This window comes from Amblyraja radiata, chromosome 33 (assembly GCF_010909765.2).
Source record: "Amblyraja radiata isolate CabotCenter1 chromosome 33, sAmbRad1.1.pri, whole genome shotgun sequence".
Lineage (NCBI taxonomy): Eukaryota > Metazoa > Chordata > Chondrichthyes > Rajiformes > Rajidae > Amblyraja > Amblyraja radiata.
Genome location: NC_045988.1, coordinates 11,043,238 through 11,058,417, shown reverse-complemented (window position 1 = coordinate 11,058,417; position 15,180 = coordinate 11,043,238). Strand labels below are relative to the sequence as shown.

The 15,180-nt window shown below is 46.3% G+C and overlaps 1 protein-coding gene and 1 long non-coding RNA gene across 2 annotated transcripts in view; one reads left to right on the top strand and one right to left on the bottom strand.

The window, feature by feature from the left end:
- The window catches only part of LOC116991271, a 17,032-nt gene extending 3,829 nt beyond the window's left edge, over positions 1–13,203 (top strand). Inside the window, exons 2-3 of the long non-coding RNA XR_004416727.1 lie at positions 1,975–1,976; positions 13,193–13,203. This is a non-coding gene — a long non-coding RNA (uncharacterized LOC116991271). The remainder of the gene's footprint in view (positions 1–1,974; positions 1,977–13,192) is intronic.
- dscaml1 (DS cell adhesion molecule like 1) overlaps positions 1–15,180 on the bottom strand; it is a 488,801-nt gene that overhangs the window by 81,964 nt on the left and 391,657 nt on the right. The window contains exons 18-19 of the mRNA XM_033049745.1: positions 9,772–9,918; positions 8,096–8,251 (exon numbers count right to left, since the gene is read on the bottom strand). Of these exons, the coding sequence (XP_032905636.1) occupies positions 8,096–8,251; positions 9,772–9,918 (303 nt within the window). The remainder of the gene's footprint in view (positions 1–8,095; positions 8,252–9,771; positions 9,919–15,180) is intronic.

The window sequence follows — 15,180 nt, the reverse complement described above, 5'->3', positions numbered from 1 at the left end:
CACTGCAATCAAGGGACAAGTAATAACCTTGGAGGTGGCATGTTATAATGGATTTGAACATGATAGGATTTGTTCTGGCATGAACTGAAGCCTTAATTTCAGGCTGCAGTCTATAATTAGGTACATTTTAATTTTAAATCACTTCACCGGTCGTAAGCCAAGCTTACTGGACAAGATGCAACTCCAGCCACGTGCAATCCCACTCATTCTCAGCTCCCAGGTTGTCCAGTGCAATAATAACCCCCCCCCCCCCCCCCCCTCCACTGGGAAAGCTGTAGTGGGCTCTGCTCTCTGCGGGACCCCTGGGGTTCAGTGTGTACAGGGTCTCTGGGTGGTGCGGAAGGACCACGCCTAGATTGCAAATTGAGCTCGCATGTCACATCTCTCAAGCACAGCTGCATTATAAAGAAAGGCCCCCGTGATGCCACAGAGCATCAGGACCACTCTTCCCCATCTCCCGCTGGGGTGGTTGCCCGCCCCTGGAGCTCCCCCGCTTTTGGCAGTGTGGCCGCAGACGCAGCCGCAGACCCAGACACAGACGCAGGCTTGCATCACACCCCACTCCCAGCCGCTCAGCAGGGTGGGGGTTGGGGGGCATCTCTGGACTGGAGCCGTCTGCACTCATGGTACACCTTCAACAGCCAACCAAGTCCCCAATCTCCCCCCCCCCCCCCCCCCCCCCCCACCCCCCACCCCGTTCCAAACACCCAACATCTGGTAGGAAATGAAAATGCTGCAAAGATTAAAATGCTGAATACAAAGGACATATGCGAGGCTTTTGTTTTCAGCATTTTAATCCATGGAGTATTTTCCTACACACACACACTCACAAATACATAAACACACACACACAAGCACACATAAAGAAGCATGCAGATTCAAATACACACCAAGAAACATAATCTCAAACACACATGAAGTCACACACACACATACACTTATACAAACATTATTTTTATTAACAAATCTCCATCTTACACAAGAGCACACACACGAAGAAGCTCACTCATACACAGACATATACACAAACCCGTGAAGAAGCACACACACACACACACACACACACACACACACACACACACACACACACACACACACACACACACACACACACACACACACACACACACACGAAGATACACACAAACATGCACACACACACACACACACACACACACACACACACACACACACACACACACACACACACACACACACACACACACACAAAGATACACACACTCAAAGTGCCTGTATTCACATTCACAATCACATTCATTTCAATAGATTCAAGGACGAGACGAAAGTCTCCCGAAAGAAGTGTAACAAAAAGGAGACGAAGCATTCAGCATGATATTGTGATCCATGCATAAAGGAGCAGACAAAAGCCCTGTGTATGAAAAGCACCAGCTCATAAACCATCTAACATAAGCACCCCGTTTAAATGCCTTTTATGTTCACAATCTCACTCCCATTCCAACCTGTGGCCTCCTCTACTGCAACAGTGAGGCCCAATGTAAACTAAATGTATAAGAAGGAACAGCAGATTCCAGTTTAAACCCCGATGTCAACTAGTTTAGTTTTGTTTGGTTTTGTTCAGATACAGCAAGAAAACAGGCCATTCAGCCCATCTAGTCCACACCAACCAGCAACAGTTCTAGCATACACACCAGGGAGCACCTGTAGTCAGGATCAAACCCAGGTCTCTGGCATTGTAAGGCAGCAACTCCACCCGCAGAGCCACTTATCCTCCGCCATTTCCGCCACCTCCAACGTGACCCCACCACTCGCCACATCTTCCCATCTCCCCCCATGTCTGCCTTCCGCAAAGACCGCTCCCTCCGCAACTCCCTCGTCAATTCTTCCCTTCCCTCCCGCACCACCCCCTCCCCGGGCACTTTCCGTTGCAACCGCAAGAAATGCAACACCTGTCCCTTCACCTCCCCCCTCGACTCCATTCAAGGTCCCAAGCAGTCGTTCCAGGTGCGACAAAGGTTCACCTGTATCTCCTCCAACCTCATCTACTGCATCCGCTGCTCTAGATGTCAGCTGATTTACATCGGGGAGACCAAGCGTAGGTTGGGCGATCGTTTCGCCGAACACCTCCGCTCAGTCCGCAATAACCTACCTGAACCCCCGGTGGCTCAGCACTTCAACTCCCCCTCCCATTCCCAATCTGACCTCTCTGTCCTGGGTCTCCTCCATTGCCAGAGTGAGCAACAGCGGAAATTGGAGGAACAGCACCTCATATTCCGTCTGGGGACCTTGCGTCCCTATGGCATGAACATTGAATTCTCCCAATTTTGCTAGCCCTTGCTGTCTCCTCCCCTTCCTTAACCCTCTAGCTGTCTCCTCCCACCCTCCCATCCGCCCACCCTCGGGCTCCTCCTCCTCCTCCTCCTCCCCTTTTCCTTCTTCTTCCCCCCCCCCACCCCCCATCAGTCTGAAGAAGGGGTTTGGCCCGAAACGTCGCCTATTTCCTTCGCTCCATAGATGCTGCTGCACCCGCTGAGTTTCCCCAGCAATTTTGTGTACCTTCGATATTCCAGCATCTGCAGTTCCCTTTTGAACACTTAGCACGCTGTTGCTTTCTCATCGTGTTTCTATAACATGTCTTGTTAAGTCAGCACTCATGCTCCTTAGCACCTGATCTATCTTAACCCATCTCCACACAGTTTTAAGTCTTACACTTCACTCCTTGGCCTAGCTCTGCTTTGAGAATTGTGAACCATCCATGACTTCTCTCGTTATAGAGTCACAGAGTCACGGTGGCGCAGCGGTAGAGTTGCTGCATTACAGCAGAATGCAGCGCCGGAGACCCGGGTTCGATCCCGACTAACGGCGCTGTCTGTACGGAGTTTGTACATTCTCCCCGTGACCTGCGTGGATTTTCACAGAGATCTTCGGTTTCCTCCCACATTCCAAAGACGTACAGGGTTGTAGGTTAATTGGCTTGATAAATGTAAAACTGTATAAATTGTCCAACTTTGAGTATAGTCCCTGGTGGACTCTTCGGAAGTAATGACCACAGGTACAAGGTACAGAGCGTGGAAAAAGTTCCTACAACCCAAGTTGTCCAAGTCGAGCAAAATGCCACGCTCAGAAAAAGACACAAAGTAATGGAGTAACCCAGTGGGTTGGAGGACGTGGATAGGTGACGTTTTGAATGGGACCCTTCTTCAGGCTGATTGGGGGGGAGGGGTTGAAGAGCTGGAAGAGAGGCTGGACAGGAGACAAGCCTGGCAGGTAATAGGTAGATACAGCTGAGGTGTTTTTTTGATAGGCAGATGGTTAGTCAACATGATCTCCAGGGATGCTGCCTGATCCGCGTAGTTACTCCAGCACTTTGCGTCCCTTTTTGTAAACCAGCATCTGCAGTTCCTTACTTCTACATGCCCCATCCAAGCCTGGCTAAACCCTTCCCAACCATGTACCTCTATAAATGCCTTGAATGTTGTTATTACATCTGCCTCAATCGTTCTGTCGAAGGATCCTTGACCTGAAATGTTGACTGTTTCTCTTCCCACAGATGCTGCTTGACTGACTGTTCTTCCAACACTTTGTAACTCAGTGTGTCAGGCAGTATGTGTGGTGGGAATGGACAGGCAATGTTTCAGGTTGGGACCCATCTTCAGATCCCATTCTTGTGTCTCCATTTTGCTTGTGCTATAAATTCCTTGTTTAAATAATGGGATTATAATTTGCCATTTTACAACCTGCAGAATCTGTTCCATAATTTATAGAATTTTGCAAGATGGAACTCATACTATGTCTAATGTTCCCTTTTATGTACTCAGGAATGCAAATTTTCAGTCTCTATGATTTATTGGCCTTCATTTGTTCAGTATTATATTTTTAATAACACTAATTTCCTTTAACTACTCCTTTTCTTGAGACCTTTGGTTCCCTTACATCATTGGGATGTTACTTGTTCCTTCTGCCTTTAGTCACGAACCAAAATCTTTCCTTAATTTTGCTGCCATTTCTTTGCTCCTCAGAAATGCGCCTTTTTCTAACTGGGAAAGAGCTTCATCTGTCTTCATATTTGTAGAAGCTTTTACAGTCCACTTTCATATTCTTTACACATTACTCTCTCTCTCCAAATCAAAATCTCAATCTATTTTGTATTGAATTCTAACCTGTTCCCAATCCTCAGGCCTGATGCTTGTAACTTTTTACGCCTCCTCTTTAGATCCAATATGGTTCTTATCTTCTTTTGTAAGCCATGGCTTTGGCACTTTTTTCTTTTGTACTTTGGAAGGGGAAATCTAAAAAAGACCCAAGGGCACACTCGGGCGGTGAATACATGGAACAAACTGCTAGAGGAAGCTAGAGAGGAAGTTGCGATGAAAGTTATGATGACTGTTCAAAGACAATTGGTCAGGTACACAGATAGACAAGGTTGAGAAGGAGATGGGCCAAATGCAGCCTAATGAGACCAGCTTAGTTCATAAATTCTAGGAGCAGAATTAGGCCCTTCGACCCATCAAGTCATCTACACCACTCAATCGTGACCCATCTACACTAGTCCCACCTGCCTGCGTTTGCCCATATCCCTCTAAACCTGTCCTCATAAGTGATAGGAGTAGAAATAAGATATTCTGCCCATCAAGTCTACTCTGCCATTCAATCATGGCTGATCTATCTTTCCCTCTCAACCCCATTCTCCTGCCTTCGCCCCATAACCTTAGACAGCTTAGAAAGACATCTTAGTCAGGTTAGGTCGAAAGGCCAGTTTCTATTTTATATGATTCAATTAGTCCACGACTCCCAAAAGGAATGTATAACTCGTTCAGTTCTGGCATTCACTCCTTAAATGCCATCACCTATCCACCGCCATGCTCTAAATGAAGCTCTCCAGTCTTCAGCTAAAGTTGGCCTGGTTGGAGCGCTTGAAACCTTATAGTCCTACTCCCTGCTGCTATGGTAGGAAAAGATTAGCCAGCCAAGACTAGCAATAGAGAAGGTAATTATAACATAGGAACATAGAACGTAGGTGTAGGAGTAGGCCAGTACCGCCATTCAATATGATCATGGTTGATCATCCAAAATCAGTACCCCGTTCCTGCTTTTTCCCCATATCCCTTAATTCCTTTAGCCTTAAGAGCTAAATCTAACTCTCTTTTGAAAACATCCAGTGAATTGGTCTCCACTGCCTTCTGTGGGTGAGAATTCCACAGATTCACAACTCTCTGGGTGAAAATGTCTTTCCTCATCTCAGTCCTAAATGGCCTACCTCCTATTCTTAAACTGTGACCCCTGGTTCTGGACTCCCCCAACATGCGGAACATTTATCCTGCATTTATTCTGTCCAATCCCTTAAGATTAACAATGGCTGGGCTGCCCCTGCACCTCTCCAGATCAAGATATTACATAGAATCCACAGCAGAGAAAATGATTGTTGGTCTATTGTACAATTTCATGCTCCCAACAAACTTTCACCCTACTGACCATCAATGAAACATGAAATACCCTTCCACTTCTTTCTCATTCATGCACTTTTTAAACTTCCTCTTAAATGATCAATGCAATTTTTCTGAGCCACTCCTTGGCAGGGGGCTCAGCACTGCCTGACAACTGACTTCACTGCACCAGGGCGATGCCTTGTATAATGCCCTGTGTACGGAGGATCCCGACTTAAATGTGCACTATGTGTGCATAAAGAATTCAATTGTGTTTAATGGGCCGGATCATGCTGCTGGCCATCAAGTGGTTTTCATTAAAAAGCGCTGGCAAACTGGTGTATGCATGCACGCCAACGCATAGTGTGGGCAAGCAACTGTGCATTGAAGTGTGGAAGCACAGAAAGTGCTGAAGATCATATGTAGACGGATCATATCATTCACTCCCTCGAACTCATTGCTGAGCCCAGAAACTTTCCATAACTTCTTGAGCTCAGCATCTTGGTGCCATAGCCCCCACACGGTCTATCTTGGTGTAACTGAGGTAACCCCATTCAGCTCAGTTTAGTTTATTGTCACGTGTACCGAGGTACAGTGAAAAGCATTTGTTGCATGCTAATCCAGCTAGCGGAAGGACAATACATGATTACAATCGAGCCATTCAGAGTGTACAGATACATGATAAGGGAATAACGTTTAGTGCAAGGTAAAGCCAGTAAAGCCCGATCAAAGATAGTCCGAGGGTCCCAGATGAGGTAGATAGTAGTTCAGGACTGCTCTTGGTTGTGGTAGGATGGTTCAGTTGCTTGATAAAAGATCACATTCATGCAATGTGGTCTCTTACATTCAACAATGGGTAAGTGGGCTGGTATTCTTTGTTTTTGCTTAATTTAGATGTTTGTAAATTAATTATTTGGATTCTTATTCATATGTATTTTAACTTTTAAATGTCATTCCGTGTCTTTTGGAGGGGACAGGTTTAAGGTGAGAGTATCTGCAATGGCGAGGCCCAAGTATCAGAAGAAAATTCACAATAATGCTGGAGAAACGCAGCGGGTGCAGCAGCATCTATGAGTTTCTCCAGCATTTTTGTGTACCTTTGATTTTCCAGCATCTGCAGTTCCTTCTTAGACAATCAGAAGAAAGTTCATTGAGTTGAAACCTTTTATTCTCCACAGCTGCTGCCTGACATCTCAGGTGTGAAGAGTCCCGACCCGAGACGTCACCTCTCCATTTTCTCCACAGATGCTGCCTGACCCGCTGAGTTACTCCAGCACTTTGTGTCTAACTTTGGTATACGCCAACATCTACAGTTCCTTCCTACACAGCTTGACATCTGAAGATTGATGTGCTGTTCCAGAGGATAGAAGGTTTATTGGGGTTTAAAGAAATGGAGATAAAAACCAAGAGGAATCAAGGGTGAATGAGTAGCTGATGGTGAGCATCAAAGCTTAAGGACTAGCTGAGTTTTTCACTTGGACACTGCAACCCTGAAACCATCGAGAGTATTTTGGTCCTGACAGAAAAATTACAAGTGCATCCCTTTGTCAGCCACCACTGGAATAACACCAGCAGGATCCACGTATAACATTCCCAACAAACATGAACCATTATAAAATAAAAAAATAATAGTGGATATGGGAAATCTCAATATTACATTGGGAGAACTGAAATAATGGACAATCCACGTTGAAGCTGAGATACGGGAGCATTAATAAACATTACGATCATTAGCGGACATTAATGTTTGGACAAAGACAGCTGGAAACCAAGGATAAATCTTTGGTTGCTATGGAGAGAGCTAAAAGAAGCAGTCCCTCGGTAGTAATAACGTACCATTAAATTGTCACAGTGACAAACATGATGATGCAAGCCCATTAAACTCTGAACCAACCATGAACAACCATGACAGACAGTGCTCCTGCAGGAGGCAATGGTTGAGATAAGGATGTCACAAACAAACACAAATACTATCAAGATTCATTAATATCAAACTTTTTTTTACTGCCATTGTGCTGAGGCCGAGAGCGGTCCTGGTCTAATGGAAAAACAATCAAAGGATGTAGACTTTGAGTAATTGTGCGCTTGGTCAACTGGGTGGTGAAAAGGATAGTTAAATAAGTAATCTGTGGGCGTGAAAGTGTATGTGTGTAGACGGTGAGTACATTCAGGTGAATGGATTCTCAATCTGTGCACAATGTCGGAGATGAGAAAGTCTCACATCATTTCTACATCACATTCCAACATGATGTAACATTATCGAGTTACATCTATAATTCCTACACGGTGGTGCAGTGGTAGAGCTGCTGCCTTAAGGCGCCAGAGACCCAGGTTCGATCCTGACTATGGGTGCTGCCCTGTGACCTGCGTGGGCTTTCCCCGGGTGCTACAGGCTACTTCACCTCATTCCAAAGATGTGCAGGTTTGTAGGTTAATTGGCTTTGGTAAAAATGGTTAATTGTCCCCAGTGTGTAGGATAGGCCAGTGAATGGGGGCGATCGCTGGTCGGCGTGGGCTTGGTGAGCAGAAGGGCCTGTTTCCACGCTGTATCTCTAAAGTCTAAAGTAAAGTCTGAATGTTGTTTTAGGTTTGTTGTCCTGGCTGCACTGCTCAGCACCAGCATACCACATCACTCAGAACCGTGAAGGAGGACACTAGCTAGGCTCTACAGAGAGGAGAGAAAAGCTTCTTACTGTCTTCTTTCGTCTGCGCGTACATCACCAGACTGCGCACGCCATCCCCGGCCTGAGTGAACGCCAGCACTTGGACGCTGTAGTTGGTGAACTTCTCCAGACGGTGCAGCTCCACCCGTGAGTCCAACGTGGTGACGTTCTGCATCTCGCCCCAGTCTGGTGCAGGGCACAAAGAGGAAAGGTCACTCCCACGTTCGTGATCGGAGCAGAATTTGGCCATTCAGCTCATCAAGTTTACTCCGCCATTCAATCATGGCTGATCTATCTTTCCTTCTGAACCCCATTCTCCTGCCTTCTCCCCATAGTCCCTGACACTCAGAAGGTTGTGTTAATGCAACCACCATCCATATTGCAATTGATGGTCTGCACAGTCGTGTTTGAACCCAGAACAGGGGATCACAGACCCATCTGCCTGCAGCTTGTTGGGGACCTGTGGTGAATTTTTTGTACTTCAGAAATAAAATATATTAATAAAATAAACACAGGAAGGTCATTACTATCTGTACATGGTTTTCTTTATATTCATAAGTTATAGGAGAAGGATTAGGCCATTCGGCCCATCAAATCTACTCCGCCATTCATTCATGGCTGATCTATCTTTCCCTCTCAACCCCATTCTCCTGCCTTTCCCCAATAACCCCTGGCACCAGTACTAATCAAGAATCTGTCAATCTAAGCCGTAAAAATATCCGTAGACTTGGCCTCCACAGCTTTCTGTGGCGATGAATTCCACATAGTGTTGTCAGATTGAAACATTCATTTTACAAAGCACCAATGACACTCTTGGTGTACAAGTACAACATGGAAATAGTCCCTTTGGCCCACAGTGTCCATCCGAACATGATGCCAGGTTAAACCAATCTCCTCTGCCTGCAGGTGATGTATACCTCCCAGTTCTTTGCACATCCATGTGCCTATCTAAACGACTTTGAAATGCCACTCTTGTATCTGTCTCAGCCACCTGGCAGCCTATTCCAAGCACCAACCACTCGTTGTGTAAACAACTTACCCTGCACATCTCCTTTACACCTAGCCCCTCTCACTTTACAGCTATGCCCTCCAATCTTTGCCATTTCCTTCCTGAGGAAAAAAAGTTCTGACCGTCCACCCTCTCTGTGCCTCCCATAATGTTATACACCTCCATCCATTCTTCCCTCAACCTCCGCCATTCCAGGGAAATAAGCTAATGCCATTCATTTACCCTCTTTGAACAATGCAGCCATTGAGTGTTTTTTTTTGCGAAGCCGTTCCACAGGACCCAGTCCCTCAGTGACTCGAGGTGGCAGACATGAGATTACCACCCTGCCCTGCAAGGCCTTTGCATGGACATCCCTCAGTACGTAGACGCATGTGCCATTTGGACATCTCACAATGTTTCTTACCAGAGTGCTACGAGATAGACACAGCGGTGGTAAACATGGTGTGTCCAGTATAGCAGGGAAATCATTAAGTTTGGTGTCTTTCCGCAAAGAATGTCTCCAGTTCCGGACTTTTACACTGGGTGATGAATGGAGCACTTTGCAAAGCAAAGAGACACGTTTTGGGGTGGAAATTGCAGCCAGTCCATTACCTTTGGTGCAACCATGGTTCTTACAGCTTCGAAAGGGAGAGAAAGCTTTGCGGAGAGACTGAAAAGTGTTCAATGTTCAGCTGAGGAACAGGAGCAAGTAGCTCACCTCCATCTTGATGTATGGACCAGTAGATGACACGGAAACCCTTCAATACTCCGTTCAAAGTACTGCGGGGAGGTGGTGACCAAACAATGGTGATGACATCTGATGAGATTGACACAGCCTTCACATTGTCCGGAGGTTGGCTGGGAACTGATAAAACACGTGACAAAAATGGAACAGATTAAAAGACAAAGCAAACCTCAATCAATGCACAAACTAAACTGACCCTCACCAAACAATGTGAAGATAATTTAGGGATGACCAATCTCCCAGATGTACACCATCCTTTCATAAAAGGCATATCAGAGGAACAATTTACTAACGCATACGATTCTGGTTACTATATGCACATTCCCAATGTTATCCTGTCTATAGGAACAATAATGGTAACCTGTGGATATTACTGCTGATGATACCAGGTATGGCCGACTCTCCAAGTGTCAGGACCTGCTTGGAAAAAGTTGGGTACCTTGGGTTTCCTGATGTTTCCTGTGCACTATGTAACATTGCACAAGAGATGTCAACTCTTATGTTGATGTCAGTGTATATGCAAAGTAATGTGTGTGTGTGTGTGTGTATGTGAGTGTGAGTGTGAGTGTGAGTGTGTGTGTGCGCGCATATCATCCAGATGACCGGGAACAAATGGGCAGGAAGTAAGAAGCATTCAGATGAGCACAGAGTCACAGTAATACAGTGGGGAAACAGGCCCTTTGGCCCAACTCGCCCACACCGGCCAACAATGTCCCAGCTACCCTAGTCCCACTTGGTCCATAACCCTCCAAACCTGTCCTATCCATGTACCTTCAATGAACAGACATAGGTGGCTGCAGACTAAATGTAGATAAATGGAAGCAGTGTAGAAATGTACAATGGTTGGTTTGGGAGGAGTGGGCTAAAGGGGCTGTTTTTGTGCTGTTTGACTTTATGAGTCTATGCTCTACGAGGTATGTATCTGCTGCTGCTGCAGGTAAATGATGTTTGACAAAATTCCATTATATGAATTCACAAAACTCTGCGCAGCTCCACAGAACCTCTCGGCTGGAGCCTGATGAGCAAAGTCCCTCAGTCTCATGTTCAGATTGCATGGAAACCTCTTGTTTTTACTTATCTATCTCTTTCTAATGGTGATTTCCTGCTGAGAAACACAGCATACGTGCATCTTTACATCCTCCATTTCTCCCTGCTGGAGGCATTGAAGAACTGTCCAGTTGCACACCATCAACAGATGGTCACCTATATCGACACAGATGGTTTAATACAGGTTATCAACAGGTTGATGTGCGCGGCTGAATCAATTAATAATGTAGCCTGGCTGCAGGATATGGAGCTGAAGCAGTTTGAGTTGGTCGTCACATTTAAGGCATCCTGATACAAAGCTCTCACAGCTTGCTTTTGTCCTGTAAACAGAGATGAAAGATGTGACAGATTTCTAAGGAGATCTCGATTTTTGGCAGACAGCTGAGGCCAGTTCAAAGGATAAAGTGTGCAGCCTTCTCCTCCTTTCACCTGAAACCAGTGAGACCGCAGCCAGTATACCACCGGCTGAGCATGTCTAAATTATCCGGCACATCCAACCACATACTGCACTGATAGGATCAGAAGAAACAGAAGCAAGACTGGGCGGCACAGTGGCGCAGTATTGAGTTGCTGCCTAACAGCGCCAGAGACCCGGGTTCGATTCTGACTACGAGTGCTTGTCTATACCGAGTTCTCCCGTAGGTTTTCTCCGGTTTCCTCCCACACTCCAAAGGTATACAGGTTTGTAGGTTAGTTAATTGACTTGGTAGAATTGTAAAATTGTCTCTAGTGTGTGTAGGATAATATGCGGGTATCGCTGGTTGGCACTGACTCACTGGGCCGAAAGTCCTGTTTCCATGCTGTATCTCTGAAACTAAAAGTAGGCCATTCAGTCCTTCAATCCTGTACATTCATTATGTTCCTGGCTGCTCTTTTACTGCAGAGCCATGTTCCTGCACTAACTTTGTATCCCTTGATTCCTTTAACATATAACCATAACCATATAACCATATAACAAGCACGGAAACAGGCCTTCTCGACCCTTCTAGTCCGTGCCGAACACGTATTCTCCCCTAGTCCCATATACCTGCGCTCAGACCATAACCCTCCATTCCTTTCCCGTCCATATAACTATCCGATTTATTTTTAAATGATAAAAACGAACCTGCCTCCACCACCTTCACTGGAAGCTCTACAATAGATATACAAATCTATTGACCATATTCAGCTTCCACAAACCTCCAGGGTAGACAATTCCAAAAGTCCACCTCCTTCTGGGTGAAGAAACGTCTTCCAATCTCAAGTGCTGAATGTCTGACACCTTACGTTCAGTAATTAAATAAAATCACTTTCCAATCTTCTTCATTGATATATATTTTACTTTTAAGAAACCCTTGAAGTTCTTACAGTTAATATCTGAGTACCATTTAAGTCTTTCTTAAGACCAGGAGCTTGACAGAGAGTTTCATAAAGACAAGAGTGAGCTGGGTGCGGAGCTGAGGAATACCAGTAAATATTTGGCTGATGCCATCAACAAGAGATTGCATGGTCAGATTAGAAACATAGAAACATAGAAACATAGAAAATAGGTGCAGGAGTAGGCCATTCAGCCCTTTGAGCCTGCACCGCCATTCAATATGATCATGGCTGATCATCCAACTCAGTATCCCATCCATGCCTTCTCTCCATACCCCCTAATCCCTTTAGCCACAAGGGCCACATCTAACTCTCTAAACTAAATATAGCCAATGAACTGGCCTCAACTACCTGTTTAATGATAGTGTAGAAAAGTAATGGCCCATTCAGCCCCAAGCTAGTTCTATTATAGAGCGACACAGCGTAGAAACAGGCCCCTCGCTGCGGTATTTTGGACCAATTGCAGGCGGGACAGGGATGATTGGCTGATGCCAGTGTAAAGGGAGTAATCAAGGCGGGAGGAGATAAATGAGTGGATGATCTTTTCGAGGTCGTCAAATTGGAGGAATTGTTTTATTTTAGCTATCATCTGAAGCTGGAAGAAGCTTCAGGGAGCGCATACTCAATTGTAGGAGCGACCTTTCCCTGAGCATGAAGGCCGACAGCTGGTAATTCGCAAATGGTGTAAGGTCGTCCCCCTCTCTCACTCACTCACCAATCCATCATTTTGTTCACACTTCTCTGCTCTTCTACTACTTCCGTGCATCAATCGCGGCAGGTTTCAACACTTTGAACTGTCTCAATTGATTTAAAAAAAAAAATCAATAACCACATTTGTAGAAGAGAAATAAAACGAATCAGGTGCTAGCTCTTCTATTCTCTTGATAGCTGCGAAAAATGACATGGGTCAAGGAAAGTGCTGTTGGATGATAATATTCAGTCTATTATTGTCACCTTTGCCCTCTAACCCCCAACCAGGTCTAGGCAGCAGTTCACAGTCAATCTCCAGCATCTCAGAATATCAAAATAATCCAATTGTTTTGTCAGCCACACTCACAACACTTCCCCTCATTGAAATAAAGGTTCAGTCATCACATTCTGCCTTCTCAGGTGTATTAACAACGAATGAAATAGTCACAGCTGCAACATGGGAAATTTGGCCAACAATTTGCCCCCACAACAGCAGTGTGATCATGACAAGATAATTAGTTTTTTTGTTTAGTGTTGGTCCAGGTCGAATCAACTCCGTCATTCAATCATGGCTGATTTATTTTTTCCACTCAACCCGATTCTCCCGCCTTCTCCCCATAACCCCGGTCACCCGTACTCAAGAGCGGAACTCGCTATCAAAACATGGAGGGGACGGGGGACACAATTTTTTGGCGGCCACGCGCGCATGCGCACATTCACTCACACGCGTGAGGCTTCGGAGGCTCAATCCAGTGTCAAAAGTGGAGATTTTAAAATTGGGATCACAAAAACTTTGGGGGGATGTCCCCCACCTCTCAAAACATGGGGGGGACGTGTCCCCTCTGCCCCCCCCCCCCCCCCCGGGTTTTCCGCCCCTGCCCATAATAATCAAAAATCTATCAATCGCCGCCTTAAAATATCCACTTGATTGGAATTAGACACTCTCTTCTAATTTCCCTGCCTCCTCCCTTCCTGTCACATCACTGGTCTTCCCTTCACCCAACTGGCAACCACTGAAGCTACAGAATAGCCATGTAGGAGGATGTTGGTCAAGACAGGGTTAATAGTCATCATTACAGTGGTGAGTGTGTTCATCCTGTTCCTTAGAACAATGAATAATCTTACCAACTACACTTAAAATGTGACACCCTGAGAGGATGCTTTAATTACTTTAATTTGCATACAGTTAAATTATCACCTAAAGCAGATTATTAACCAATTAAATAGTCTGTTTAATGTTTAGTTGAAACAGGATGAGCTATCGAGCGGCAAGATTCTTCCCCACTCTTTCATACCTCCTCTCCTCCCCCTTCTCTCCTCCCCCCCTTCTCTCCTCCCCCCTTCTCTCCTCCCACCCTTCCCTCCTCCCACCTTTCCCTTCTCCCCCCTCTCCCTCCTACCCCCCTTCCCTCCTCCCCCCCTTCCCTCCTCCCCCCCTCTCCCTCCTCCCCCCCTCTCCCTCCTTCTCCCCCCTCCGTCCTTCTCCCCCTCTTGTCTCCCTCCCATTCTCTTCCTCCCCTTCTCTCCCTCCCTCCCCTTTCTCCCTCCCCTCTCTGCCTTCCCTCTCAACCCCCCTCTCTCACCCCCCTCTCCCCTCTCTCCCCTCTCACCCCCCCCACTCTCCCCCCCCCCTCCTCCCCCTCTCCACTCCCCCTCTCTCCTTCCCCTCTCCACCTCCCCCTATCCACCTCCCCCTCTCTCCTTCCCCTCTCTCCTCCTCCCCTCTCTCCTCGCCCGCTCGCTCCTCCCCCCTCATCACTCCTCCCCCTCTCTCTCCCCCCTCTCTCCTCCCTCTCTCCTCCCTCTCTCCTCCCTCTCTCCTCCCCTCATTCCCCCCTCCCACTACCTAACAGGATACAGAATTAGCTTAATGGTAGGAAACAAAGGGAGGTGGTGGAAGTGTGTGGGAAAGAACTGCAGGCGCTGGTTTCCCCTGAAGATAGACACAAGCTGCTGGAGTAACTCAGCGGGACAGGCAGCATCTCTGGATAGAAGGAATGGGTGACGTTTTGGGTCGAGAACCTTCTTCACACTGAGAGTCGGGGGAACGAGAGACAAAGATATAGAAAGGTAAAGTGGGTAAACAAGAGATCTAAGTGGATGAAGATTAAGGAGAATGTAGAATAGATCATTGCTAGCTAGGGGAAGGTGGCAACAAAACATACAAAGATAAAATGTAATCCAGAGGACAGTCAGACTGGTCAGAGAACTAGGATCGGGAAGGGATGGAGAGAGAGGAAAAGGAAGGGTTAGTTAAAGTTAGTGAAGTCGATATTCATACCGCTGGGT